The sequence below is a fragment of the Furipterus horrens genome, unplaced genomic scaffold (assembly GCF_987537825.1).
Source record: "Furipterus horrens unplaced genomic scaffold, mFurHor1.1.pri manual_scaffold_1, whole genome shotgun sequence".
Taxonomy (NCBI): Eukaryota; Metazoa; Chordata; class Mammalia; order Chiroptera; family Furipteridae; genus Furipterus; species Furipterus horrens.
This window is the reverse complement of record NW_028327171.1, coordinates 50,126,488-50,151,836: the sequence shown is the minus strand read 5'-3', so window position 1 is coordinate 50,151,836 and position 25,349 is coordinate 50,126,488. Positions and strand designations below refer to the sequence as shown.

The 25,349-nt window shown below is 38.2% G+C and overlaps 1 protein-coding gene across 1 annotated transcript in view; it reads left to right on the top strand.

Annotated features, from left to right (window-relative positions):
* The window catches only part of P3H2 (prolyl 3-hydroxylase 2), a 154,647-nt gene extending 129,582 nt beyond the window's left edge, over positions 1 to 25,065 (top strand). The window contains exons 5-15 of the mRNA XM_090275326.1: positions 848 to 990; positions 1,313 to 1,402; positions 2,963 to 3,003; positions 4,643 to 4,737; positions 11,316 to 11,443; positions 11,936 to 12,031; positions 12,606 to 12,756; positions 13,575 to 13,692; positions 14,608 to 14,683; positions 19,359 to 19,499; positions 24,042 to 25,065. Of these exons, the coding sequence (XP_090131452.1) occupies positions 848 to 990; positions 1,313 to 1,402; positions 2,963 to 3,003; positions 4,643 to 4,737; positions 11,316 to 11,443; positions 11,936 to 12,031; positions 12,606 to 12,756; positions 13,575 to 13,692; positions 14,608 to 14,683; positions 19,359 to 19,499; positions 24,042 to 24,134 (1,172 nt within the window). The 3' untranslated portion in view covers positions 24,135 to 25,065. The remainder of the gene's footprint in view (positions 1 to 847; positions 991 to 1,312; positions 1,403 to 2,962; positions 3,004 to 4,642; positions 4,738 to 11,315; positions 11,444 to 11,935; positions 12,032 to 12,605; positions 12,757 to 13,574; positions 13,693 to 14,607; positions 14,684 to 19,358; positions 19,500 to 24,041) is intronic.
* Positions 25,066 to 25,349: the final 284 nt, after the last annotated feature.

Here is a 25,349-nt window from a genome sequence, read left to right as displayed (position 1 = left end):
TTTTTAGTAGGTTAAATCTATGAAATTACCATTTTCTTAGGTCAAATTTTGGTAATTTTTGATTCAACCTAATTGTGTCAGTACAGTGACCTTCCTCATTAATTCTCTTTACATCTGCATATCGTTGGACTATAATGTGACTCCTTTCTGATGGGCGTTATGCTGTCTATAACTTTTTGCTATGATAATCAATGAAAAAAATGAATGATATATCATTTTACATTTGAACATAAATGTCTATAAGATGGATTTCTATTAATTAAATAGTTTTATTCCTTTGTAATTTTGATAGATATTGCCAATTTTTTAGAGTACAGTTTTCATTGCTCATCAACAAATATATTATCAAATTGTCAGATATTCTGCAATCCATTAGGTGAAAATTGGTATCTTAATATAGTTTTACCTTCCATTCATCTTATTAAGAAAGAGAGAAAGATTGCGTATATTTTCTCATATTTAAGAACAATGAATAGAATTTGGATTGCTGAAATTAGTCTTACGTAGCATGTTGTCAAACTGAGTACAAAAATCAGAATTAACTCCTAAAATTCTACTCTGTATGTCTATATTAAATAATATAAGTTGTCAACATACATCTTCAGGCGGGAACTTTTGATAATTTGTGCAAAATGCATAGCACCAAAGCAGACCAAAAGTAGTACCTTTGGAATACCAGAAATCATGTTTTTTATTCTACCTGTAACCATTTTTGATTACTTAGCCTCACCTTATCTTCCCTTATGGCTGTTCAATACTGGCCTCTCATAGACATATTGAAGTATCCTTCAACATCCTTTAGACAGACCTATGCTGACTCTAATGCTTTGGCTCCTTGGTCTTTCAGTTGGTGAATATGTGAAAGCCCTGGAGTGTGCCAAGGCCTATCTTCTCCTCCACCCAGATGATGAGGATGTCTTAGACAATGTGGATTACTATGAGAGCCTGCTGGACGACAGCATGGACCCGGCGTCCATTGAGGCCAGAGAGGTGAGACTAAGGTCCTCAGAAGAAGCTCTGAATTCTGCTAGGTGCTCTGGAGAGACCTAGTAAAAAATAGAACACTACACTGAAATATACCTAACAGTTTAGTAAAGGTTCTAGAAATCAATTCTCTCAAACCTTATTAATGCCAGAGACATATTTTTCTCATGTATGCTAGGTTGTAAAAATCTGTTGAGATGGAGACTATTTTTTAGCTCTCAATATGTATTTTTTGCTTATTGTCTCTAATGAAAACTTCTACTTGGAGATTTATCATATCTCTTAGATGTTACTTAAATTAAAATTTTTCTTTCATTTTATTTCCTAGGATTTGGCAATGTTCGTGAAGCATCATAAACTGGAATCAGAACTAATAAAATCAGCTGCAGAGGGTCTGGGATTTTCATACACTGAACCGGTAAGAGCAAAGAAGAAAAGGGAAATGTTTTTTTTAAAAGAACGGTTCAGTGGACTTCTTATTTATATTTTATTACCCAGCCTCATTTGATGAAGATTCTAATCTTGTGCCTTAACAAAAACTGGGGTGCATTGGGGGGGGCGTGTTTACTCAATATAAGTGAAAAACTTGAAAAGATTTGGATCCCTGAGGTCCAAAGTCAAAAGCAAATATATTTGGATAGAAGAGAAATATTTTGTACATGATACATTTGCCTCAGGTTTGTTTTATTTCCTAAATAATGGATGCAACATTTTGTATTTTCTCTTAAACATTTAAAACATTTAAAAGACTTCAGAAAGAACAAAATCAATCACAATTATACAATACAATACACTGACTTTTCTTTACTTATCCATGCTGTCTTGTAATCATGCTTCATATGAAGACATATCTTTGGCAGACCTAACTTTAATATATAGATATCTTCCTGTTTTGATTTTTATTTCAGAACCCATAAGCAATTTTGATATTTCTACAGCTTCTAAAATTATTCTGGCTACATATATACAGTTGATATACAATAAATAAACTCTTCTCCTGATGCTGAACATTTGATTTGTTTTCTCTTATACTTAATGCATTAAGTATTTTTCTCTCTTTCGAGCTACACTATTTGAATAAATTCCCAGGAGTGCAATTAAACTGCCATCAAGCGATGTGAGAAGCTTTAAAGTTCTTAAAATTGCTTTTCTAAGAGTGTTTTCTGACACCTTTATTGCTCCTAGCAATACATAAAAGTACCAGTTTACTACAAGCATCTCAGCAATGAGAAATAACATTTAAAAATCATTAGTATTAATCATATATTATATAAAATATGCCACATCATTCTTACTTTAATTTGCTTCCTTTGATAACCAGCAAGAACAAGACTTTCATATATTATTATGAATTATTTTTCCTCTTATTTCAGTTGTCTGAACGTGTTTATGTCCATTTATCTCATGTTTATAAAAAGCACTATTTGCAAAATATACTATTCATAACATACCTTTATTTCATTTCTGTCTTAGTTATGTCATGTTTTATTGGCACATTTAAAAAATTAGTTAATTTTAATTTACTGATTCTAGTGTAACACTTCTAATAGTTTTATCTGGTCCTACCTATGATATTTTTTTTTTCAAAACTGCATTATCCCAAGACACCCAAGAAGCCACTTAGTCACTTTATTGTCCTGTACAGATGGCAAATCAAGTGGGACTTTTTGTTTGTTTGTTTTATTCATAAAACATAAGAGAGTTAGACTGAATGATTTTTTAAATGTCTTCCTCATAATAAATTCTAAATCACTGTCTTGGACAAAAAAATGGATGTTCAAGATAATTCCATGCAGTTGTTTGCAAATCTGTGCATTATCTTTGTCAAAATTGTGTCAGCCTTAACCTTTCTTTTTATTGTTTTTTAAATAAAAATATATTGTATCTTTATATAATATGCAAGTTTCATAATATAGGTCTTCTGAGTGTTTCAAGTGTATTCTATTTATGTGAATGATTTTCTTAAAATTTAAAACAGAATTATTGGATTCGATATGGAGGACGACAGGATGAGAATCGGTGAGTTCTCCATTCAGAACACCAACTGTTTATTTTTTAAAAACTTTCAAAAATATAATATTTCTTTAACTTAAAAAAATAATTTATAGTTACCAGATAGAATGGGACTTGGGGGCATGGATTAAAAAAGGGTAGGGGTTAGGATGTACAAATTACCAGTTATAAAAAGTCATGGGGACGAAAAGTACTACATAGGGAATATAGTCAATAATATTGTAATAACTACGTATGGCGTCAGATGGACAGTAGACTTACTAGGATAACGTTGTAAATTACAGAAATGTCAATCACTATGTTGTACACCTGAAACTAATATAATATTGTATGTCAACTGTTTATTTTTAATGAAAAGAAATGCTTAGAGTCATATCTGTCATAAGGAATATAGCTCTATGAGTAGGCAGAAAGACATAATTAAAAGAGTTTCAAACTGAGAATTAAGAGCTCTGCATTCTGGTCTCAGCTGTTCCTGTCACTTCTGTGTAGCCCTGATTATTTTATTTTCCTCTCTGGGTCTCATGTTTTTCTCAAATTAAGGAATTGGATCAGGTGATCTCAGATGAATAAACATTCTATAATTCTAAAGCAGGCAAAATTGGATTTTTTCAATTTATTAGTATAAAAAACTACATTTTCTTGTTAATGCCGAACTCCCTCACTGTGTTTATTCGAAAGCAATAGGCTCAGAAAGCTTTACTGCAAGCTAAAATATTAGGTGTCGCTACCTTAATTAAAAATGAAGATAACTCATCTTTTGAAATGAAGTCAAAAGTCAACTTACATGTTATGAGCAGTTCAAGGAATCATAGAATGTTGGAGTTACACGTCTGAGATTGCATGGACTAGCCTATTTATTTTCAAGTCCTAAAGCTGAGGGCCTCACAAGGTAAAGGACCTGCTTAGTTAGAGTCCCACACCATGAGGGACTGACACATCCAGATCTTCTTATTCAAAATCTTGTTGTCTTTCACTAAATTTCAAGGACTCAAACTCACAATGGCCTAGAATTACTGTAAGAGATCCAAGAATGCATATGCACATTTAGATGTGTTCAATCTGTGTATATTAAAAGAATATCATACAACTGTAATAGCATAATCAATAAAATGTAATTAAGAAAAAACAATGGATGCATAAAGACTAAAAAATAAATCATATTATTATTTGTGTGTTTGTAAAGTTTGACACAAACTTGTGTCTTTCTTCTAGAAATAATTGAGAATGACTACACTAGAACATGATTTATTTCAATTCAGTCATTATTCATTGATGAACATTCTATGTTCAAGACACATAATGTGACACTCAGAGCATTATACAGATGCACATGACAATTTTTTTTTACTCTGTTGTGATTCAAAGTCTAAAACTAAGAGTGTTAAGTTATGGATAAAATTAACTGTAATAAAGGTTGCTAAGAAGATTTAGAGAACTAAAATAGAGCACACTTTTTGAAGAAATAAAAAATAACTTCATGGAGGCAGTGACATTTAATTTGATCTTGAAAGATAAATAGACTTCTTTCTGTACAACAGAAATATAAAATGTGGAGTCATGGATTACTTAGATAAGGTATCCTTTGCCTTTGAACATCTTTATTCAGTAGGAAATTGCTATTTCAACTTTTTTGAATGAGCAGGGTCCCTTCAGGAGTAAACGTGGAGGGGGCAGAAGTTCATGGATTATCAATGGGGAAAAAATCATCACCCAAGATAGACCGAGACCTTAGAGAGGGTAAGTATCTGTGCACTTTTACTCTTAGAAGGAGGGTAAAGGTAGGATAGGACTCGACCAATTCTTACTCAGATCAAGGCAGAACCCACGTTCTCTGGAAAATAAAGAAGAGAACTAAGCCACTACAATTCATGGAATTCTGAAAGCAGGGCTTAAAAACAAGAATATCTCAGATTTGCATATCATCATCTTTGGTTCCCAAAAGAAGGATTTCTGTTTCCCACAGGAATCCTGTGAGCCAGGCTGGGATGGTATGATCATTGCCATTCTCAGTTGAGTATCTGAGGCTTAGAGAGGTCACATGCTTACTTCTCTCACATAGTGAGTGAGTGAGCTAGATAGTATGGAATAGATCGTGTATCAGAGGAACTTGAAGAGACAGATTACATGGGATATTAGATTAGTTAATCTAAGATGCTTGAGGCACATATATCTGAGCAAGGCTAGGCGAAAAAGGAGAATTTAGGTTGAATTGCCAGAGATGAAGAGGGAGCCATTCTGATGGATAAAACAAAAGGAATAAAGGCACAGAGGTAAAGAGAGCAGAATATCATATGCCTATTTAAGTAAGATCAAAATTAGTGGTGACACAGGTGGACAATTGATTACCAAGAGTAGTTTTTAAATAAATCCAAGCATTGTTATAACAAATTATTAGCAATGGTAGTACTAATCGAGTAAGTAATCCTTAACAATTATTATTTCTATGTTTGATAATTTTTCAAGCAAATTTCCTTTTTTATTTATTTAAAACAATGTTCACATTGAATATTATTTTGTATTAGTTTCAGGTGTACAGCATAGTGGTTAGACAATCATGCACCTTGAAATACACACAATTTTTTTAAATACTGGTGGCATCTCATGTGAGAAAAGTATCTCCACAGAGAATAATGAGACTCACAGATTTAGTGACTTGTCCAAAGTCTCACCGCTCATATAGGTTAAGCACCCATTTAAACCCAGGCTTTTGAATCCAAACTCCGTGTTCTCTTTTAACCTGACGGTGGAAGATAGAAGTGTCTAGATATTTAAAATGTACCCTGTTGATTAAATAATTGCAAAAGCCAAAGAGGATTTCAAAAATCTGCATTGAGAAAAAGTACAGTACTCCTTTCCCAGACAAGAAACTTGTCAGCACATTCTTCTAGCTGATTTGAAAACTACTGGCTCTCTACAGCTCATATTTCCCAGCCCTTTCCTTCCTTAGCTTCCAAGTCAGTGTGAGGCAGTAAACAGGATAATATGCTCATCTAACCTGACCTGGACCTTAATTTGTAGCTACAAAGCCCAAGCTGTTTCACAAGTGCCAGAGAGCTTCATGGTCAGCCAGAGTTCATGTTGCTGTTTAAACCAAGAAATCACCCAGGAAGTACATGACAATAAGCCAGAACCTCGCTTGTAAGGGTTTGGGAAACTCCAGGAAAGTTGCCAAATTTCAAAGGATTTTTTTTTTTTTTTCTGGCTACCAAAAAATCTGAAGTCCAGCAACTGACTAGGAAGATTAATGGAAAGAATTGGAAAGGTTACACAGGATAGAGAAAGATCGCAATTGGCTGGTTACCAAACTATCATTTCTGCAAAATTAAGCTAACGGATCTTAGGATGTTCTCTGTGAATCCACTGGAAAGCTTTCTGTACTGTCACTGGAGGCTTAAATGGTGTCTAAATTAAGAACAGTGGTAGACAGAGGCAAAGTTCCCCATCAGAAAACACTTTCCTATCTTAGTCTGAAAACAGATGTCATGGAGACAACAAAGGATGTGTGGTTCACAGAGTAGAATGTATTCCAGCTTTTCTCATTTTCCACAAAGAGGTTGTCATCCACTTTTGTTACCTAACAGTAGTTAGTCATATTCATATTGGATGGCTCCCGAGTATTAAGATTGGATGGGCCCAGGGTGACTCCAGTCCATGGAACATACATGTTTACTACCCCCCCAAAAAAGAAAAAATATATATCCCTTATCTATTCTCCTTTCAGCCATTAATATTGCAAAGTCCTGCTCTATAATAATCCCAAGTCAGTGGGGGCACAGGAGAAATAACTTGGGACTTGGAATCAGGAGGCCAGGTTTCCTGGATTGCCTTAGAGACTCAGTCTCCCAGGAGCCTATGATAGCAACTGTTGGAAAAGATGAATGTGAAAAGTCTTTTGTAAACTTTAAAGGTCTGTGCTCATATAAGGGCTTACTAATCAGTATACCCCTGTCATGACTTCATACCATTGCAATATTTACAACAAAATGATTCTTTTAGCTATGAGCCACAGATGATGAGCACAAGGAGTATTTTCCTAGATGATCCCTCTTTACTGCAATTGAAGAGTCAGAGCCAGGCACATACTTTATGAATGAGAGAAGAATTAAGTTGTTTAACTAAATCTCTTTGGGATGTGGTTAAAGGTTGGCTGAAGCTCTCAAATCAGGCCCCAGAAACTACAACTTATTGGACAACATTTTTATCTTTATGTTTTTTTTCTGTCTAGTGTGCTACTAGTCATTTGTAGGCTGGTCAGCTTCTTCTTTTTTTTTTTCCCTTTTGGTTAGTAAGTGGGTAGTGAGTTGTTTTTTTGTTAAATGTATGTGTGGGAAACCTCAGTATAAAACTGAGTAGTGGTGAGATTGTCAGCTACGTAAAAGGCAGATTTCTAGTAGAGATTCTGCCTGAACATGTTAGGGTTTAGATATTTAATATTCCCTTTGCATTCCACTCCTTCACCTGATTTATGTATGCTACTTATGGCATGGCTGGTGGAGTCGATAATATCTCAGTGGCTCTCTTTTAACTATACTCCATTACGTTTATTAAAATGTCTCAGTCAGAATTTAATATACCAGACCTATTTTACTAATTCAATACTAATTGCAATAATAATAGTAAATATTTATATAGAGCTTAAGAATATTAGGCATTTTCTAAATGTTTTAGTTTTAGTAACTTTTAAGGTTATATTTTTAAAATAAGCGAATTATACTTAAAGGAGTACATCCTCAATGTAGGAAACAAGAAAAAAACACAGTAGTGTACAAACCAAACTAGACCATTAAACTCTTGGTCTGTATTCCATTTCTATTTGAGTTTAATATTAAAAAATGTTTTTCAGTGAACCTATGAGTATCTTGTCTTTCTTGTTGGAGAGAAATATCTGTTTATATTTCTAAATGACAGTTGAATATGCAGTTGACTTTCCCATATATTTGGGGGATGGCCTCTATTTGGCTATGTGTCTTAATCAACTATGTACATTAGAACAACCTTTCTCAAGCAAACTGTATTTTATGTTAAGAAGTTCTGTGATAGGAAAAAAGTCTGCTTGTTTTTTCTTTTTATTGGTATGAAAAATATTAGCACAAATGTAGCAACTTAAAATAACATATATTTACTATTTCACAGTTTATCTGGGTCAAGAGTCTGGGGAAAGCTTAGCTGGAGTCTATTGCTTCAAGGTCTGTTATATGGCTACCATCAAGTTGTTGATTGGTGCTGGAGTCTCTTCTAAAGCTTGACTGAAGAACTATCTTTTTCCAAGTTCAGATGACAGAATTTGGTTCTTAAAGGATCATTCAACTGTCTTCCTCAGTTCCTAGTCGGTTGTTGGCTAGAGGACACCCTTTTTTTTTTTTTTTTTTGCCATGTGAACCTGAACAGTACAGCCACTTGCTGCATCAGATTGCAAGTTGAGAAGGCAATAAACTGAGTCTGCTAGCAAGATCGAAGTTTCAGTTTCATTTGGTGCAATCATAGACATGACATCTCATCATGTTTTCCATATTCTATTAGTTAGAAGCAAGAGCCAGGCCCTTCCTATGCTCGAGAGAAGAAAATTATACAAGTCTATGAATACCAGGGCGCGGTGCTTATCACACTCCATTTTGGAGTCTCACTGCTATAAGAAGGAAGGAAGGAAGGAGGGAAGGAAGGAAGGAAGGAAGGAAGGAAGAAAGGAAGGAAGGAAATTGTGTTGAAATTAGGGTGAGAACTACTACATATTGTACTGATACTTAGGATGTTAATAGTACCTATTCTAAGAAGTCCTCTTAAATTCTGTTTAACCCAGTACTTTCCAAACGCATTTAATTAAGGAACTCTTTTTTCATCAAAACTTTTCTTAGGAAAATGTTTGAGGAACCTTGAACTGCAGGAAAAATATTTTTTTTCTATTTATCCAAAAGATTTGATACTGAAACTGAGAGCTTGTGGGTATATTCCCCACATCCAAGAAATTCTATATTGATAAATTGTGATAACAACTTAAAAATATTAAGAAGGGCAACTAGTGAGTCATGTGAATAACCGCCTATAGGTAAACACTACCATGAGATGCAGTTACCACCACATTGGCAGCACTTAATAATACAGTATTCCCTCACTTATCATGGGTATCATGTTCTAGACCCCCCCGCGAAGTAGGAGCCTTAAACATATTCTACACTCTTAAACCTACATAACTTTAACAATATACATATACAGTACCATAAAATCCTGTAATATAGCAAAAAATTCGCGATAAATAATTAAATATAATATTTTTAAAAATCCTGCAATACAGTGAGGCCATGATAAGTGAACCGCGATATAGAGAGGGACTACTGTATTCAATGGTTGAAGACAATATCAATATGGATGGATCAGGAGAACATTCTTCTAACTGAAATAAGCCAGTCAGAGAAAGACAAATACCATAAGATTTCACTCATATGTGGAATCTAATGAACAAACTAAACTAACAAGCAAAATAGAGACAGATGGAGAGCAGGTTGACAGCTATGGATAGGGGTTGGGGGTGGAGGGATCGAGCAAAAGAGAAAAAGGACTCATGGACATGGACAGCAGTGTGGTGATTGAAGGAGGGAGGGGAGTATAAGAGGACTAAATGGTAATGGGAAAAATACAATAAAAATGAATAAAATAAAGTAATATACATTTATAAAGAATGGACCAGATGAAGATCAAAATTCATCATGGTACACTAAGATCATGTAGCAGTTTCAGTAGAGAAAAGTTGCGGTAGAATAAATGAATCATTATACACCAAAACTAATGAGGAATGTTGGCTCCAAAAACCTGAACCACTTCAGTTAATTGAATATTCACGTGCAATATAGCTTACTAGTTTCCACAAAATAACATTGACTGTTTCATTAATAATGTTAATTTTAACTTAGATGGTTTATGGTCTTGCTTTTATTTAATCTTGTAAATTGATTTAGGTATTATGGTTATTTGAAACCACAAAAATAAACACTGTATTCATAATTTTATAATTGCAAATATGGAAATAAAATTATGGTACAGATAATTTGTCAACACTGCAGTTCCTTAGGGAACTTTTATTTTATCAGATAGCCATACATTACTCAAGACTGAGAAACACTGCCTTGTTATTTAAGTATTTCATTTATTGTGGCTTATAGTGACTCTTTTATCCTAACTAGACTGATAAACACTTAGTGCTGCTCTCTAATTTGAATAATCTATTTTAAAGTGATAGAAGAGAGATCAATTTCTATAGTCTTGTCCTCCATCAACCGACGTGCTTTAGACCAGCGTATTTGTGAATGCTGCTTGACTATGGGGCAGAAAGGAGTAGTTTTGCCCTCTCCCCCACTCCCTCAGGGGGAGCTGTTGTTATTGACAAGTACAGACCAGTTCTTTTAGGAATATTATAAAGAGTAGAAAAATAGTGTTTTTATTTTCTGTTCACTTTTCTGGTTTGAGATGGTTATACTCTGTTAAATCTGAAGATTTCCTCACCATCAGCGATTTTGTCATTTAATCCTATTTCTGTGGAGAAGAGACTTTGTCAGATCTAGATTTTATAATTTCACAACCTAAAACATGGCCCACGTGCAACATTCTCTAAAGAGCCTTTGTGGGCTAATTTCATAAATTTGTGGACTCTCTCAGAGACAGAGCAGATGCCTGCAGGAAACCATCTGTGCGAAGGCAATGAGATAAAGATAGGCCCAGAGAGCAGAATAAGTATTCCAAAAACAAGACTGTAGCGTCAGGTAGTGGTGGAAAGAAAAGAAAGAAGGAGCTGGGTGACTTGGGTGTGAGTGTCCTGATGATGCACATTTACTACCTGTGTTTCCTGGTGAAGGCATAGTTCTCTCATACGCATGAAGCTGAGATATTTATATCATGCCTGGGGACACAGACATGTAACCAAGTAATTACATGTGATGGTGTAGCAGCAGTAGGAATCAAGGGCTGTAGAAAAGGGTGGGTCCAATTGTTGAGGGAATTCTGGAAAGTCTCCCAGCGGAGAATCCTATGAAATGCCCAGTCTGCTTTGCAAGATCATCACTAGAATCAAATTAAACGATAGCTTATCAAACCCAAGATACTACACAAATGTAATACATTATCATGACATTTTGGAAAACCCTGGTAGTCAGGCAGACAGCTGCCTTATTCCTGAAACCATATTGTGTTTATCAAATTCCAAATTTGTCATTTGTCTTAGCATTCCTAAATATTTATGAGGAACCTGATGCAAGCTGTCGGGTGTTCTGTGCTTGCCCCCTCGGGGGCAGAGGTAACAGAGGAGACAATGTGCTCTGTCCCTTCAGGTGGCCCTCTGCTTTATGAGAACATCACCTTCGTCTATAATTCGGAGCAGCTGAACGGGACTCAGCGGGTTCTCCTGGATAACGTCCTGTCGGAAGAACAGTGCCGGGAGCTGCACAGTGTGGCCAGTGTGAGGACTGGGAGAGGGGCGGGGTGGGGGGCTGATTGTGCTGGCCTGGTGGGAGCCTGGAGCCAGAGAACCAGCCTGAAATGTCACTTTCTGTAGGAGAAGGACATTTGTTGTGGAGACATTTTCATAGCCTTTGGGTTGAGATGACTTTAGTTTTCTTTAGATCTGGATATAGCTAGTGGATCTGAAAGAGTCAGTGGCTTAATTCCTAGGATAACAGTCATCCAGCATGTGCCTTGTTTTCCATGTAAAGTTGCTGAAATAATCCCATTATTTTAATCAATCATGAACAATATATTAATCTTTTTTAGTCTACCTATGTCTACAGAAGTGGTGGTATTGTATAGTAGAAGTTAAATAAATACACTCCTTTTCATGGGAAAAATGAATGATACCAGTATCAACTTGGTTCTTAGCTTCCTGACAATCAAGGCAGACAGGGAGACCTGGTGAATTTGTAGTTATCATTAAGGAAACATCTTGTATTTCCAGGGAATCATGCTTGTTGGAGATGGATACAGGGGAAAAACTTCCCCCCACACACCCAATGAGAAGTTTGAAGGCGCAACTGTCCTGAAAGCACTCAAAGTAAAGTCTTACCTGGTTTTGGGTTTGGGTTCCAAGGTGACAATCCAGGTCCTTCTGTGAGTGGAAGACACAGAAAAGAGAAGAGCTTAGAGAATAGCTTTGTAAGGACAGTTGAAGGGAGCACGTATAAAATGGCACCTGCATTGTCTTTAATTCTTCCTTCATTCCTCCATTCAGTCATTGATTTGTCAAACTTAATGTTTCCTAAATTTGTATCTGACAAATAACATAAAACTCTTGCCCCTGCACCCCCTTCTCAAGGAGCTTGTGGTCCCATGGTAAAAACATACCCAATCAAGTAATTAGTCTGTATTGCACGCAGTGTTGTTAAAGAGAAATGAGGACAGTGGTTTGAGAAAAGAGAAGATAGTCATGAGCTTTTCAGGTTCTCTTGGTGATTAGGAAGGCTTATTTCAATGGTTCATTTTCCTAACCCAAATTCACAAGCATGCAGTAGTGTTCCTACTAGTCAACAGGGATAAGCATTGTATTTTGGCCTACTGAAACCTAGTGTCTGTTTTTCTCAAGCTCTCCCATCAACCCCATGGTAGCTAATGTTCTCCTTTTTCTTCAGTTTGGTTACGAAGGCCGAGTCCCACTGAAGAGTGCCCGTCTGTTTTATGACATCAGTGAGAAGGCTCGAAAGATCGTAGAATCCTATTTCATGCTGAACTCGACCCTGTATTTTTCCTATACACACATGGTCTGCCGAACAGCCCTGTCTGGTGAGATTCCAGAGTCTGAACTTGTTCCCTTCTATCCACAGGGAGATAAAGAAAACAAAGCTCTATTACGTGATGAATGAATGGTTTAGGAGAGTTCTAAATTTCTAAAACAAAAGAAGCTTATTCTTGTTTTCCCTTCCCTCCTTTTCTCCTTTTTCATCCCCTAAATACCAGCAGACCATCACTATGCTGAGCTTCTCTTTCAAATCAACTTCTACTTTCTTAACTTGCACAGAAAAATGCTTTTCTGCTCTGGGGAGCTGGGAACCTGGGACTTACAGTGTCTTATTACGTCCACAGCATCAAGTGGTGGTGTAGAAGGACTTGTTGAAATAAATGTTCTTAAAAGCCACCCCCTCACTCCCTGCTGTCATTATTTCTTCCCTATATCTTCTTCTCTATACCCTCCTGAGTAGGGGGGAAGGGTAATGTCACAGGGTGAGACTTTTAGACTTGGGAAAGTTTCAGCTAAATCAGATCTTATGTTTTTGCATTTTCATTTCATCCTCCTATTACTACTCCTCATGAAGTACAACCCATGAAATGCATGGAATGTCCATATGTCTATTTATATCAGTAACTTTTATAGCTGAAGCAGCAGGTGTGACTTGCTCACAGTTTTACATCAAGCTCATACAAAAGCAGGGCCAGAATCTCTTGACTGCTTGCCCAGTGTTCTTTCAGCTATTCTGCTTGGCTTTCTGTCTCTTCCAATTTTCAAGGACATCATCAATGGGTTAAGACAGTCCTGTTGTCAGGGTTGCTGTTGGCGGTCACTGCCTTCCTTCTCTCATTTTCCTCTGTTTCCTTCCTGCCAGGTCAACAGGATAGAAGAAATGACCTCAGTCATCCCATCCATGCTGACAACTGCCTCTTGGATCCAGAGGCCAATGAATGCTGGAAGGAGCCTCCTGCTTACACGTTCCGGGACTATAGGTACAGCCAGCACCTGCTTCAAAGTCAAGCTTTTTCCCAGCACTTATAAAAAATCCTTGGGATCTAGGAAGCTGATTTTTTTTTGCTTGTCATCATGGTCATCTCTGCACAGAGAGTTTCAAATAATCTTTTGAAGCAGCTTCCACAACTGAGAAGTGACTTCATCATCTCATATTTTTATCTTAAAAATCCATTTATGTTTTTTGTATCCTAGTCTGAAAATTTTCCATTTTGTTTTAATATAAAGATAAAATTTATAAATATTTTTACAATAACTTAGCTTTCACTGAAACATATCCTTTATGCATAGGAATCTTATCACTTGTCTATGTCTGGATTTTATAAACTGGGAACTGGAAACTCAAGAGGGAAGAATGTTTTCTCTTATTGAAAGATATTTTAGTGTGTTAAGAGAAGAGTCAGGAGCTGCAGTCACCATGTGTAGAAAACAGTGTGTTAATTATTATTACACCAAGCTCTCTCTATACAGAAACAGTTGTTGAGCGCCACCTACCTGCAAGGCTAGGCTACATCCCTTGGAGCTCTCCAGCTAGTTAGGGGAAAAAGACATTGTTTAGAGCTACTAGTATGATGGGGAAGAAGAGAGTAGTAAGCAATGTGGGCAGGTTCAAAGAGCTAGATTAAATCCAATTAAGTGTTCTTTGAAGGAAATAAACTGTAAGATGAGCTGTAAACTATAATTGAAAATGTAACGTAAGTGGAATAAATTCTTCAAGGGTATGATCCAAAATACACGTGGTCTTACTATTGAGGGTTGGGAGGGTCGGTTATTTCATGTCTAGTTCAGAGGAAACTTACTGATCATGCTGGTCAGTTTACCACTATCTTCAGTATTCTGTGGTGATGTTGTTATCAGCATTTAATAGTACAGATGATTCCCCTTTCTTCTTATAGTGCTCTCCTGTACATGAATGATGACTTCGAAGGAGGGGAATTCATATTCACTGAAATGGATGCCAAGACTGTGACTGTAAGTAAGCCTATTCTTGCACATTTATTGAGTATCTTTCATCTCAGTCTTGTCATTTTCTAAGGACTAAGACTGTTGGATTTCAAATATTTCTGAGCTTGAGAATTCCAGAGGTGAAAAGAGGTTCAGTATATTTATACATTGTGAAAGGTTAGAAATGGAACCATTAATAAAAATCTTCTAATCTGTTTTAAAGATGGGTAAATTAAAGACTAGAAATGTTAAGTATTCCCTAATCCTCATATAGCTAGTTAAATTAGACTTGGAACCAGAACCTCAGTCTTCTGATTTTTTGTCAAATAACCTGGTGGAAATATAAAAATTCTAATTCCAAAGTCACCAAGACTAGGAAAAGTCAAATGATTCTACAGAGTGGCTTTCAAGTAACCTAGTCTTGTACATGTTTGTACTGATCATTGGCCTCCAGACCCCTAGTTATCAAAAGTATTATTTATGTGTGAATGGGTTAATATGTATGCATATGATTGTTATTGCAAATAAGCCCATACCTGAAAATCGGTATGTACACATTCACATGCACACACGTTTGTGTGGGTGTTCACATCATATGTTTTGGATGAGATTCTAAACATACCTTCATAGGTAAAAATCAAAAGTTAAATTCAACCATCACCTTTCTAAGCAAACTGATGTCTTTGGAAAATCAGCCTGCAGAGCATCTATGGACCATGTAGGCAACATCCTTTGGTCTTTAAGCCAAAGAGGATACTTAGGGTAGAGAAGCAAGTTTTCTAATGGAGGAGATAATCGAATTTTAGATTATGAGATACCTCTTTCCTCCATTGCAAATATAAATAATTGGGACATGCATATGATAAACTTCAAGGATTTTGCATTATATAAGCTATTTCCACAACATTTTTTTTAGTTTCCTGCTTTTATCCTCATATTTTGCATCTTTTCTTAATAATGAAACAGCCGTGTGTTATTCATGACATACCACTAGAGTATAAGCAGATGATATTGAAAGACTGTATGTTACTGTAAAAGAGGAAACCTATGGAGATTCTGGTTAAAATTATTGTAATTAAGAAATAATACTTCATACATTTTAATACAATAACGTGTATTTAAAAGGCTATGATGCCTATACTTTCTGGTAAAAAGCTTAAATACTAACATGGAAGTGGTTAAATCAAGATTGTTGTTGTGGGTTGGAGTTTAAAATTCTCATTTTTCGAGGAGCCTCTGGGCAGAAAGGATTTGATTTCTGAGCTCTGCTAACACTGAAACTGAGATTCAGAAATGCTTGCATCTCACACAGGGGAAAGAAATTCAGACAGGTAGTTGAAAGGTTTATTTGCTTTTACTCCACCTCGTGGCCAAATTTGGAAATGCTCAGTGTTCGAAAGTAATTGATGCCTGTGATACTATATGTCAATCAATAATTCCTTAACTGTTGAATGCAAGTTAACTGGAATTTTTTTTTAGTATTGAGGGTTTTTATTTTTATTTTTAAAAGATTTTTATTGAGTTTATTGGGATGACATTGATTTAAAAATTACATAGGCTTCTCAGGTGCACAATTCTACAACACACCATCTGTTTATTGTATTGTGTGTTCACCGATCAAACTCAAGTCTCCTTCCATCACCATTTATCCCTCCTTTATCCTCTTTTACATCACCCACCCCCTTTCCTTCTAGCAACCACCATACTGTTGTCTAAGTCAATGAGGGTTTTTTTTTAACCCTTCACCTTTTTAATCCAGCACCCCATCACCACCCTCCCCTCTGACCACTGTCAGTCTGTTCTCTGTACCTATGAGTCTGTTTCTGTTTTGTTTGTTGTTTATTTTGTTCATTAGGTTCCACATATTAGTTTCCTAGAATTCTTCTTTTTAATGATGTGAAAGCAGATAATAATTCACTATAATAGTTCCATCCTTTTGATATACAGGATAACTTTAAAACTTTTTCCCCCAAAAGTGAAATAAAAACCTGATTTAAACAATGCTTTTGTTCTAAAACTCCAAGTTGGGAGATTTATGTTCCCAAATTATTTTTATTTCTGATTACTTTATATGGTAGAGTTCTTAGGGCATTTTGTAGATAATCCAAGTACCAGGTAACCAATCCCAATAGCAAAGAGAAACAATAGTTTTGCTTTTCAGCTTTCCTGTCTTTGACTCTGGAGGGACAGAGAAAGCAGGGAAATACCCCAGTCTGAGGCTACATAGGAGGTGAAGTCTTCTAAGTCTTTTATTTTAAAAAAATCTGCAAATTATTTCATTAACTGAATAGTGGCTGAAGGTTTACATTTATTGAAAACAAGTATGACACAAAGGCTTCTCTGATGTTTAATCATCTATTAGATGAAAAGCATACTTGGAAGCTACATGGATTGTTTCAACAGCAGCATTTGCTTGTGAAACATGGGTATATCGGGGTTTGGGTTTCTCTGTTCAAGTTTCCAAAAGATAAAATGTAATAATGAGCTCCATTTGCTTCATGAAAAACTGAAATCCCTGTGGAGCTGTATTCCATAAGTACGTTTACAGTCGTTTATTGGTTCTGCAGAGCATATTTTCTTGTAGCAGCAATGTCATCAGTGGAGCTGTTTACTCCTCCATGTACCTGGTATGTAACAGGTGAGGTTGTCTGTATGATCAGATTAGTCCTAAAGACATCTGTGAACCCACACATCTATAATCAATACAAGCAGTTGAAAACTTTTTTTCCTAAACTTTCCCAAAGTTCTTCATGTGTAAAAATGCTTTCTATTCTTCCAATTCCCTTTCTTTAGTGTTGTAAGATGCTGTTGCCATGACTCAGGAATCACATAGAAGTGACTGCAACCACCTGTGGTTGAGTCCTGAGCAGCACTGGCGAATGAGCAGCAAGAAACCAAGTTCCTAAAGCCATGTGCTCAGAAAGGCTTTCCTAGTCTATGTCATATGTGTCGAGTATTATTTATTTTTCTCTTTTTATGTGGAGATGTACAACACATTCCTTTGTTAGAAAAACAAAATTCGACTGAGACTGAGGGCACCAGTGACTACTGAACTCTCTAGGTTTACATTAGAGTAGTCACCTAGGTAAAGCTACTAAACAAAAGCAACTCTCTCTAGCCACAAATCACTCCTCCTCAATTATTGTGAACAGAAGAACACGTAGCCCCTCTCTATATCATGATTCACTTATCGTGGCCTCATTGTATCGCGGGATTTTAAAAAATATTATATTTAATTATTTATCACGGATTTTTCGCTATATTGCAAGATTTTGCGGTACTGTATACATATGTTGTTAAAGTTACGTAGGTTTAAGAGGGTAGAATAAATGTAAGGTTCCTACTTCGCGGGGGGGCGTCTAGAACATAATACCTGTGATAAGTGAGGGCATGCTGTAACCAGAAACTGACTGCTCTTCTCTGCTCTTTCATTTAACACACACACACTCTCTCTCTCTCTCCCCTCCTCCCCTGGGTTTCATATTTTTTGATTCCTCCACCTACCTTCAATTTCAGCCTTCCACATGTGGGTCACACAGTCTGGGATTACTTATGTAAAGAGGCAGCCAAGGACTTCAGGCAATTTCCCAAATATTTCTCCTGAAATGGTCCTTGAAAAAACTTGGCCTTCCCATTTTATGGTAAAGGAAACCAAAGAGTCTTCTAAAGGGCATCTATCAAGTCAATTCAGAAAGTAGCTAGTTAGAATGGGCCCATCTTATCAAAAAGAATGGTTGGTACCACCTTTTTGCTTTTCCTTTTCCAGGCTCTGCTATGGAATGAGTCAAGTTTCTGTGTTTCTCAAGAAAGGAAAATTAACTTTACTTACAGTCAGACATGTCTTTCAATGTGTGAGCAAGGCCCACGTTCGTTCCTAAAGCTTGCTCAATTTGGGGAGCCTGCTGGTTTGATCTAATACTCTGACTCAGGGCCACCCCAGCCATGTCTCTTCCCTCCTACCCTCCTACCTAAACATCACTGGACAGCTCTTCCTGAATGATGCACAAGCTTGGGAGGACTGTCAATCATTCCAGAGCCCTGGAGGCCAGGGAACGGGTCACCCCAAGAGGCAGGGTGTTCTCAGGGCTGGAGGTGTTAAAGCATTGGCTGAAGACCACTGCACAGGAATATTGTAACAGGGATTCAATGATTATATGGTGTTAGGCTTGACTTTTTAAAAATCTTTTTATTATGAAAAGTGCACAAACCCTAAATGTACAGTTAAGGAATTAGAAAGGGTACATACACCCTTGGAACCACAACCTAGATTGATAATAAAAATTTGCCAGCACTCTAGACGCCGGCTTAATTTGTTTTTGTCATTCCACAGATAGTGAATGTAAATCTACTTATGCCAGATGCTGTGTTAGTGCCAAAGTTAGATAAGTAGATTAAAAGGGAGAGTCTTGGCTTCATGGAGTATGTCAGCTGTCAACACAGCGTGTATTGAGCAACTACTACATGCCACAGACTGTGCCAATCATTTTATCTGAATAATTTTATTTCTTGAATTAGATGTTTTGACCTTAACTTTGTTTTACCAATGAGGAGATTGAAATAATTTATCTTCTTCAACCTCAGGATCCTATTATTATTTTATTCAAAACTTGACCAAAATAATCCCATAGAAGGATAAAGAACAGGGGTTGTAGTGATGCTTCTGATATAGGAATTGAGATTCTAACTTTCACTTTTTTCTCAGGCTTCTATCAAACCAAAGTGTGGACGTATGATCAGCTTCTCATCTGGAGGTGAGAACCCGCATGGGGTGAAGGCAGTCACCAAGGGCCAGAGGTGTGCTGTGGCTCTGTGGTTTACCTTGGACCCACTTTATAGAGAATTGGTGAGTTTCTGTCCCATCCAGAAAGCCAATTAGACACCCCATGGACCTGTTCATAAACTGATTTATCTGAAAAGTCTTATAAGTTGATTCATAACCCTTCATGGAAAACAAATAGATAGAAAAATTTTTATAGTTTTAAAAGAATATTTTCTCTCTTGTTTCTATCACTAACTGTTTTTTTTTGTTTGTTTGTTTTTTACTCAAAAACAAATTTGCCTGGTCATCTAATGTTTGCAGTGTGAGTTTGAGGGGAATAAGAGAGACTAGGAAGGCAATTCTTCATCACATGGGCCCTAATAAGTGAATGTTTGGAGAAGTCAATACATCAATGATAGTTGGAAGTCCTGAGTTAGCCTTGAACTTTATTAAAAAAACAAAAAAAAACAAACAAAACTGTAGCATCAGGAGAAAGGAACCACTATCTACTGGTTACTAGGAAGAATGATTTGTTTCCTCAATAATCATTAAAAGCAGCACTAATTTATAAAACATGTAAAAGTGATGAGGGAACCTGAAAGTTTATTATATGTATTATGATTAAATTAAATCTTAAATAGTAACATATTGCTCTTATTATATGGAAAGGAGCTGAGGACACTTTAGCCTGGATAAGAGACCATGATCTTACCTTTGGTCAGAGGTATAGTCTCTATTTGTGAGGCTGCAGAGGAGTGGATTAAGACCAATGAATATAATTCTCTAGAAGAACAATTTGGGCTCAGCATAAAGAATGACATTTAAAGAAAAAGGAGGGGGGGGAGGGGAAGGGGAGGAGGAGGAAGAGGAGGAGGAAAGAAGAAAGAAGAATAAAAGAGGAAGAAGAGGAAGAAAGAAGAAGAAGAAGAGGAAGGGGAAGAGGAAGGGGAAGGAGGAGGAGGGGGGAGGAGAGGAGGAGGAGAAGAAGAACTTATAAATTATCAGCACTGTTTGGTGGAATTGTCTACTTTGGAAGCAGTGAGTTCCTCATCACTACTGGCTCCAATCAAAGGCTCAGCAACTGCTTGGCATGGAATGCAAAAATCTAAATGGAAACTTCATAGCAAGGGCTCAAATGAATAACTTCAAAGTCTTCTCCAGCCCCAAGTGTTGATGAAGCTAAGGAATTCTCATCTTTAAAATGACATTCCAACCAACTTTCCTCTTTAGATTCCTAAATTGAATCCAATTTGATCAGAAACTGTTTAAAATCAATCCAGTTTCTCATATATTTTTGCCATCAAACCTAACTCACACACTACCTAAGCGTTCTTTCATACATTTACCAAATGTTTACAGAAGAGCTACCACCGTGCCTGGGAAACTGACAGGCAGGCCCTGGGAGTCCACGGGGGAACAACACATAGTCCCCGACCAGGAGGAGCCTGGAGAGTCAGCAGGGAAATTGGCAGTGAGAAGACGGCAGTGTGAATTCCGTACGGGAATCAAGAAAGGCATATAAAAACGCAATCCTAAAAGAGAAAAGGATAGTTGAGACTGAAGGAACAGAGAGTTCTGAGGACTTCAAGAGACGCTAAGCAATCTCCTTTATCTGTAATTCCTTCCTTTCCAGTGCTTCCCCACCTGCAAATGCCAGCATGCTCCACAGCACTATGTACAAAGGAACCTAGATAAGTGATTGAAAATTTGCCTTACTCTTTTCTCTTAGTGTTCAACGCAGCAAAAAGTTAATCTGTTTATTATTTAGTATTCTAACCCTCTCTTCCAAGATATTTTCTACCAAATTAAGCTAACACAAAAAAAGTTCCCTCGACCTCCTTTTTAACCAGTGAAGTGTTGGGAAATGTTTCCAATCTGGACAGTAGCGACATCTAGTGGCCACAGGCCAAAATGACCAGAGACTCGCAACTAGACTAGAAAATTTAGCCTGTGATGTGATTCCCAGACTTTGCTCCACATTGGAATCATGTGGGGAACTTTCCAAACTATTAACAACAGTCTCCCACCCCCATAAATTCTAGTTCAATTAATATAGGGTGTGATCTGGGTAGCAGGGGGTTTAAAAGCTTCCCAGGCGATTCTAAGGTGCAGCAATGTTTGAGAGTCCCCGAATTAGGCGCCTCTCAGATTGAATCCCTGAGCAAACAAAGTCTACCTATGAATAATTCATCAGAACTGGCAACTTCCATGCTTGTTACAGATTATTTTAAAGGCATTTATTTCTTAAGGAGTGTGTCGCACTCTCAACTCTTAAAGGTGCCCAATATTGGAAGCTGCAGTTCCTAGTACATAGAGTTCCATCTCTTCTTTCCTTTCAAGAGAGACTGCACTGCCGCAGCCTTCCGTGGTTCCAGTGGGGAAGTTCTGCCTGTGCATCAGTTTGTTAAGCAGACATTTTACATGGACATCATAGCAGCAATTTAGATTTCTGTTATTTAGCATATTTGATCCTTTCCATTGTCTTTAGATCAATGTCATTTTCAATTACAAGCTCTTGAACGAAAGGGGCTTTGTTTTCAAGTGGCAAAATAGTTATTTTCATAACAGACTGTGCAAGGCATTGTGCCAGGGAGTACCTATAGGGGATATGAACTAGGAAAGACATAACCCTATTTTTAAGGAGTTTGAGGTCAAAGTGGAGTGTTAAGCCGGACGCCCGAGTCATTAAAACACAAGGCACAGTTTGGTAAGAATTTTTAGAGGCAAAGGCATGGTGCGTGGGAGATATAAACAGGAAACCAGGAAAGGCTTTATTGAGAAGATGCAGTTTGACGTCACTCTCAGGAGGAGCAGAGTCTCCTTAGGGAGAGATATTTCAGAGCAAGCCCTTTATTCACTTTATATTTATCCATCAATGAGAATGGAGGCCTTGCTAAATGTCCGTAGCTTTTCTGCTCACTGGAAATACAGCCAGGACCAAAAACAACATGATTGCCTGCTTTCATGGAGCTTACCTTCTAGTGGAAAAAGACACCAAATATGTAAAAGGATAAATAATTGAGAAATTTTCAGACAGCGAGTGATGCTCTGTGGGAAAGAGGAGAAGGTAACTGATTTGAGAGCAAAGAGAAGAGGCGGCCCACTGAGGAGCCTCCAGACTGATGACACTTGAATTTCGACCTGAGTGACAAGAAGTCAACTCTGATAAAGGCCTTGGGAAGAGAATTCTAGGCAGAGAACAGGTCACTAAGGCCCAGGGACAAGAGGCAGCTTAGAGTGGCCAGGATGCAAAGGAAGCCAGTGTGGCCAGAATGTACTAAGCAAGCTGGAGAGTAGTGTGAAAGGGGGCAGGGTTCAGACCCAACTGGCTGGCTAGGGAATATGAACTGTCTTCTGACTAAGGGTGTGGGGGTGGGGGAAGCTGTGTGCCCTGCCCACCCTGCCTCCCCCAGTCCTGGGGACTAACAGGATTCAAAAGGTAACAGAATAGCTTTAGCCAACATGTTGTAGACTAAAGTAGTTAGCAAGAAGGTGAGAAAATGGGAAGGTCTGAGATGCCATTTGGAGACAGACCACCTGGGGTTGCCGATTGATGGATGTATGGGGTGAGAAAAGCACAGGATATGATAAAAACATCCTGAGGGGCATTGAGCCTAAAACTAGGACTGGGGATTTCTTCTGAGAATAATGCCGGATTCAGAGACCTTGAGGTGAGTTAGGAAGTGGGAGTGTAAGATGAAGTGAGAGGGGAAGGTGCGCTGGAAAGCAGAATGCTGTACACCAGACAGCTCCTTGTACGCACACCAGGATTACTGGACCTGGAACCTTGCACAGTAGGAGTGCAGGCCAGGGCTGTGGGCAGTGAGCAGGACTGGGATGTGGTCCCAAGTGAACTGCGGGGGATCCATTCGAAGCAGGTGGGAGTGGGATGTGGGACAGATCAGTTTGGAAGCTGCTGCAGTCATTGAGAGATGACGAGAGTCTAAACCCTTGGTTTTCAAGCAGAAGCTCTTTTGCCTCCTATGGCACGTTTGACAATGTCCAGAGACACTTTTAGTTGTCTCAACCTGCACGGGGTTGCTACCGGCCAGGGTTGCTGTTAAACATCCTACAGTGCGCAGGACACCCGTCAGCAAAGAATGATCGGGTCCAAAACGTCAATAGTGCCAAGGTTGAGAAGTCCTGGCCTATGCTTAAGGCACCAGTAATGTGCACTGAGAAGAAAGGAAGTAGAACAGAAAGAACTAAGTGATTTATCAGAAGCCAATCTCAAGCTTTTAGGACATGTGGTTGAGCAGTGGTGGTCTTCACTGAGAGAAGGAATTTGTGAAAAGGGACATAATGGGTCTGTGCAGAAGAAAACGGTGAATTCAGCTTGAACACTGACTTGGAGAACTGACTTGGGCGTGTCTGTGGGACCACAGCATGGAAAGGGCAGTGAGGGCTTGAATACAGGAGACTTCTTGGCAATAGAGAAATCTTGGAGAGTAATTGCTTAGGAGTCAGGGAAGTCAGGAGAAGGCACTTGCATAGGGATGAGATGAGGTCCAATCCTTAACTGGATTTAGCATCCATTCCGTGTACAGATGGTTGCCTGGGAAGCATCTGCCACTGGGACTGCTTATGATGCTTGTAACAAAAATGTGAAAATTGTCTTTTTTGCAGGAGCGAATAAAGGCTGATGAAGTGATAGCAATCCTGGATCAAGAAGAACAAGGGAAGCATGCACTGCAAATTAACCCAAAAGATGAGCTATAAAAATGAGAAAGTGTTCTATCAGATATTTATTTAAATTGTTAATCTTATGAGAACCTTTTTATTTTTGTACAGAGCCGTGGTATAAATTAACAGGTTAATATGAGTCACCATATCTCCCTTCTGTTTCTAAGGGTGCTTGCTTTGCCTTCCTTTGTCTGCCTATCTTGGTTTTTCATCAGTTCATTCATCATTCAAAGCTCAGTCACCCCTCCCTAACACACACACACACACACACACACACACACACACACACTGCACTGACTACAGATTCAAAAGCTCGAGCAGAAAGAGTGAGTCCATTTTTGGTGGAACTACACTCTCATGCGTGCTGCTGTTCTAAAGTTAGTGTGTGATTGGGTCTCAGAAGGCATTTCTGGAGCTAAGCCTTTCCGCCACCTCTGCTCACGGTGCTGATGGCCGTGAGTTTGAGTCTACGGTGCCCTGGTGGCGGTGGGGCCTGCGCTGCCTCAGGTACCACTGGGCAGAGGGTCCCCAGGCTCTGAGGAGGAACCACTCTGATGAGCAGCACATGAGATGGAGGGGCCCCACCTCTCCAGGGGCTTGGTGGAGTTGTTGGCTCTGGTAGTTCCACCAGAGAAAAAACTAACACTAGAAGCTTTGGTTCGCCCTGCACAGTACTACAGAAAGGATGCCCTGGGAGTTGGGCCTTTAAAAAGGTTGTGTAGGGGTTTCAGTGGCTCCTCACCACAGTGACTTGAGAAGAAAATCTTGAATCCTATCTGAAGCTGGGCACATCACCTGAGAGGTGAGGCCACGGGTGAGAAGGGACATTTCGCTTTTAAGAAAAATGGATTCTTAATGGATTCCTGTCTTCATCGGCATAGAGTTTTGTGCCCCTCCTCTTTACTACTGCCCAGTGTGCAAACTTGTTCTTGTGTCTGATTTGTTAATAAAGGGAGCCTTATTTTAATACCTGACATTTGTTTTTCTTCTCCCAAATATTAACATTTCTTAGGGTAATGGTTCTGTGGTCCCACAGGAGCTTTTGAAACAACGCAGGGGCAACGTTGGGCTATGACTGGTTTTATTGGCAGATGCTCAAGGGCTGCAAGAAAGGTGGGGAATCTGCTTTTGAAGAAAAAAAAATGGTTGGCAAACAGGTGTTCGTCGAGACGACGCCTGGTCCTTGGTGCCAATTCTAAGGAAGACACTGTGAAGACATGATTGGGGGTGGGGCTGAGGTGGTTTCACCCT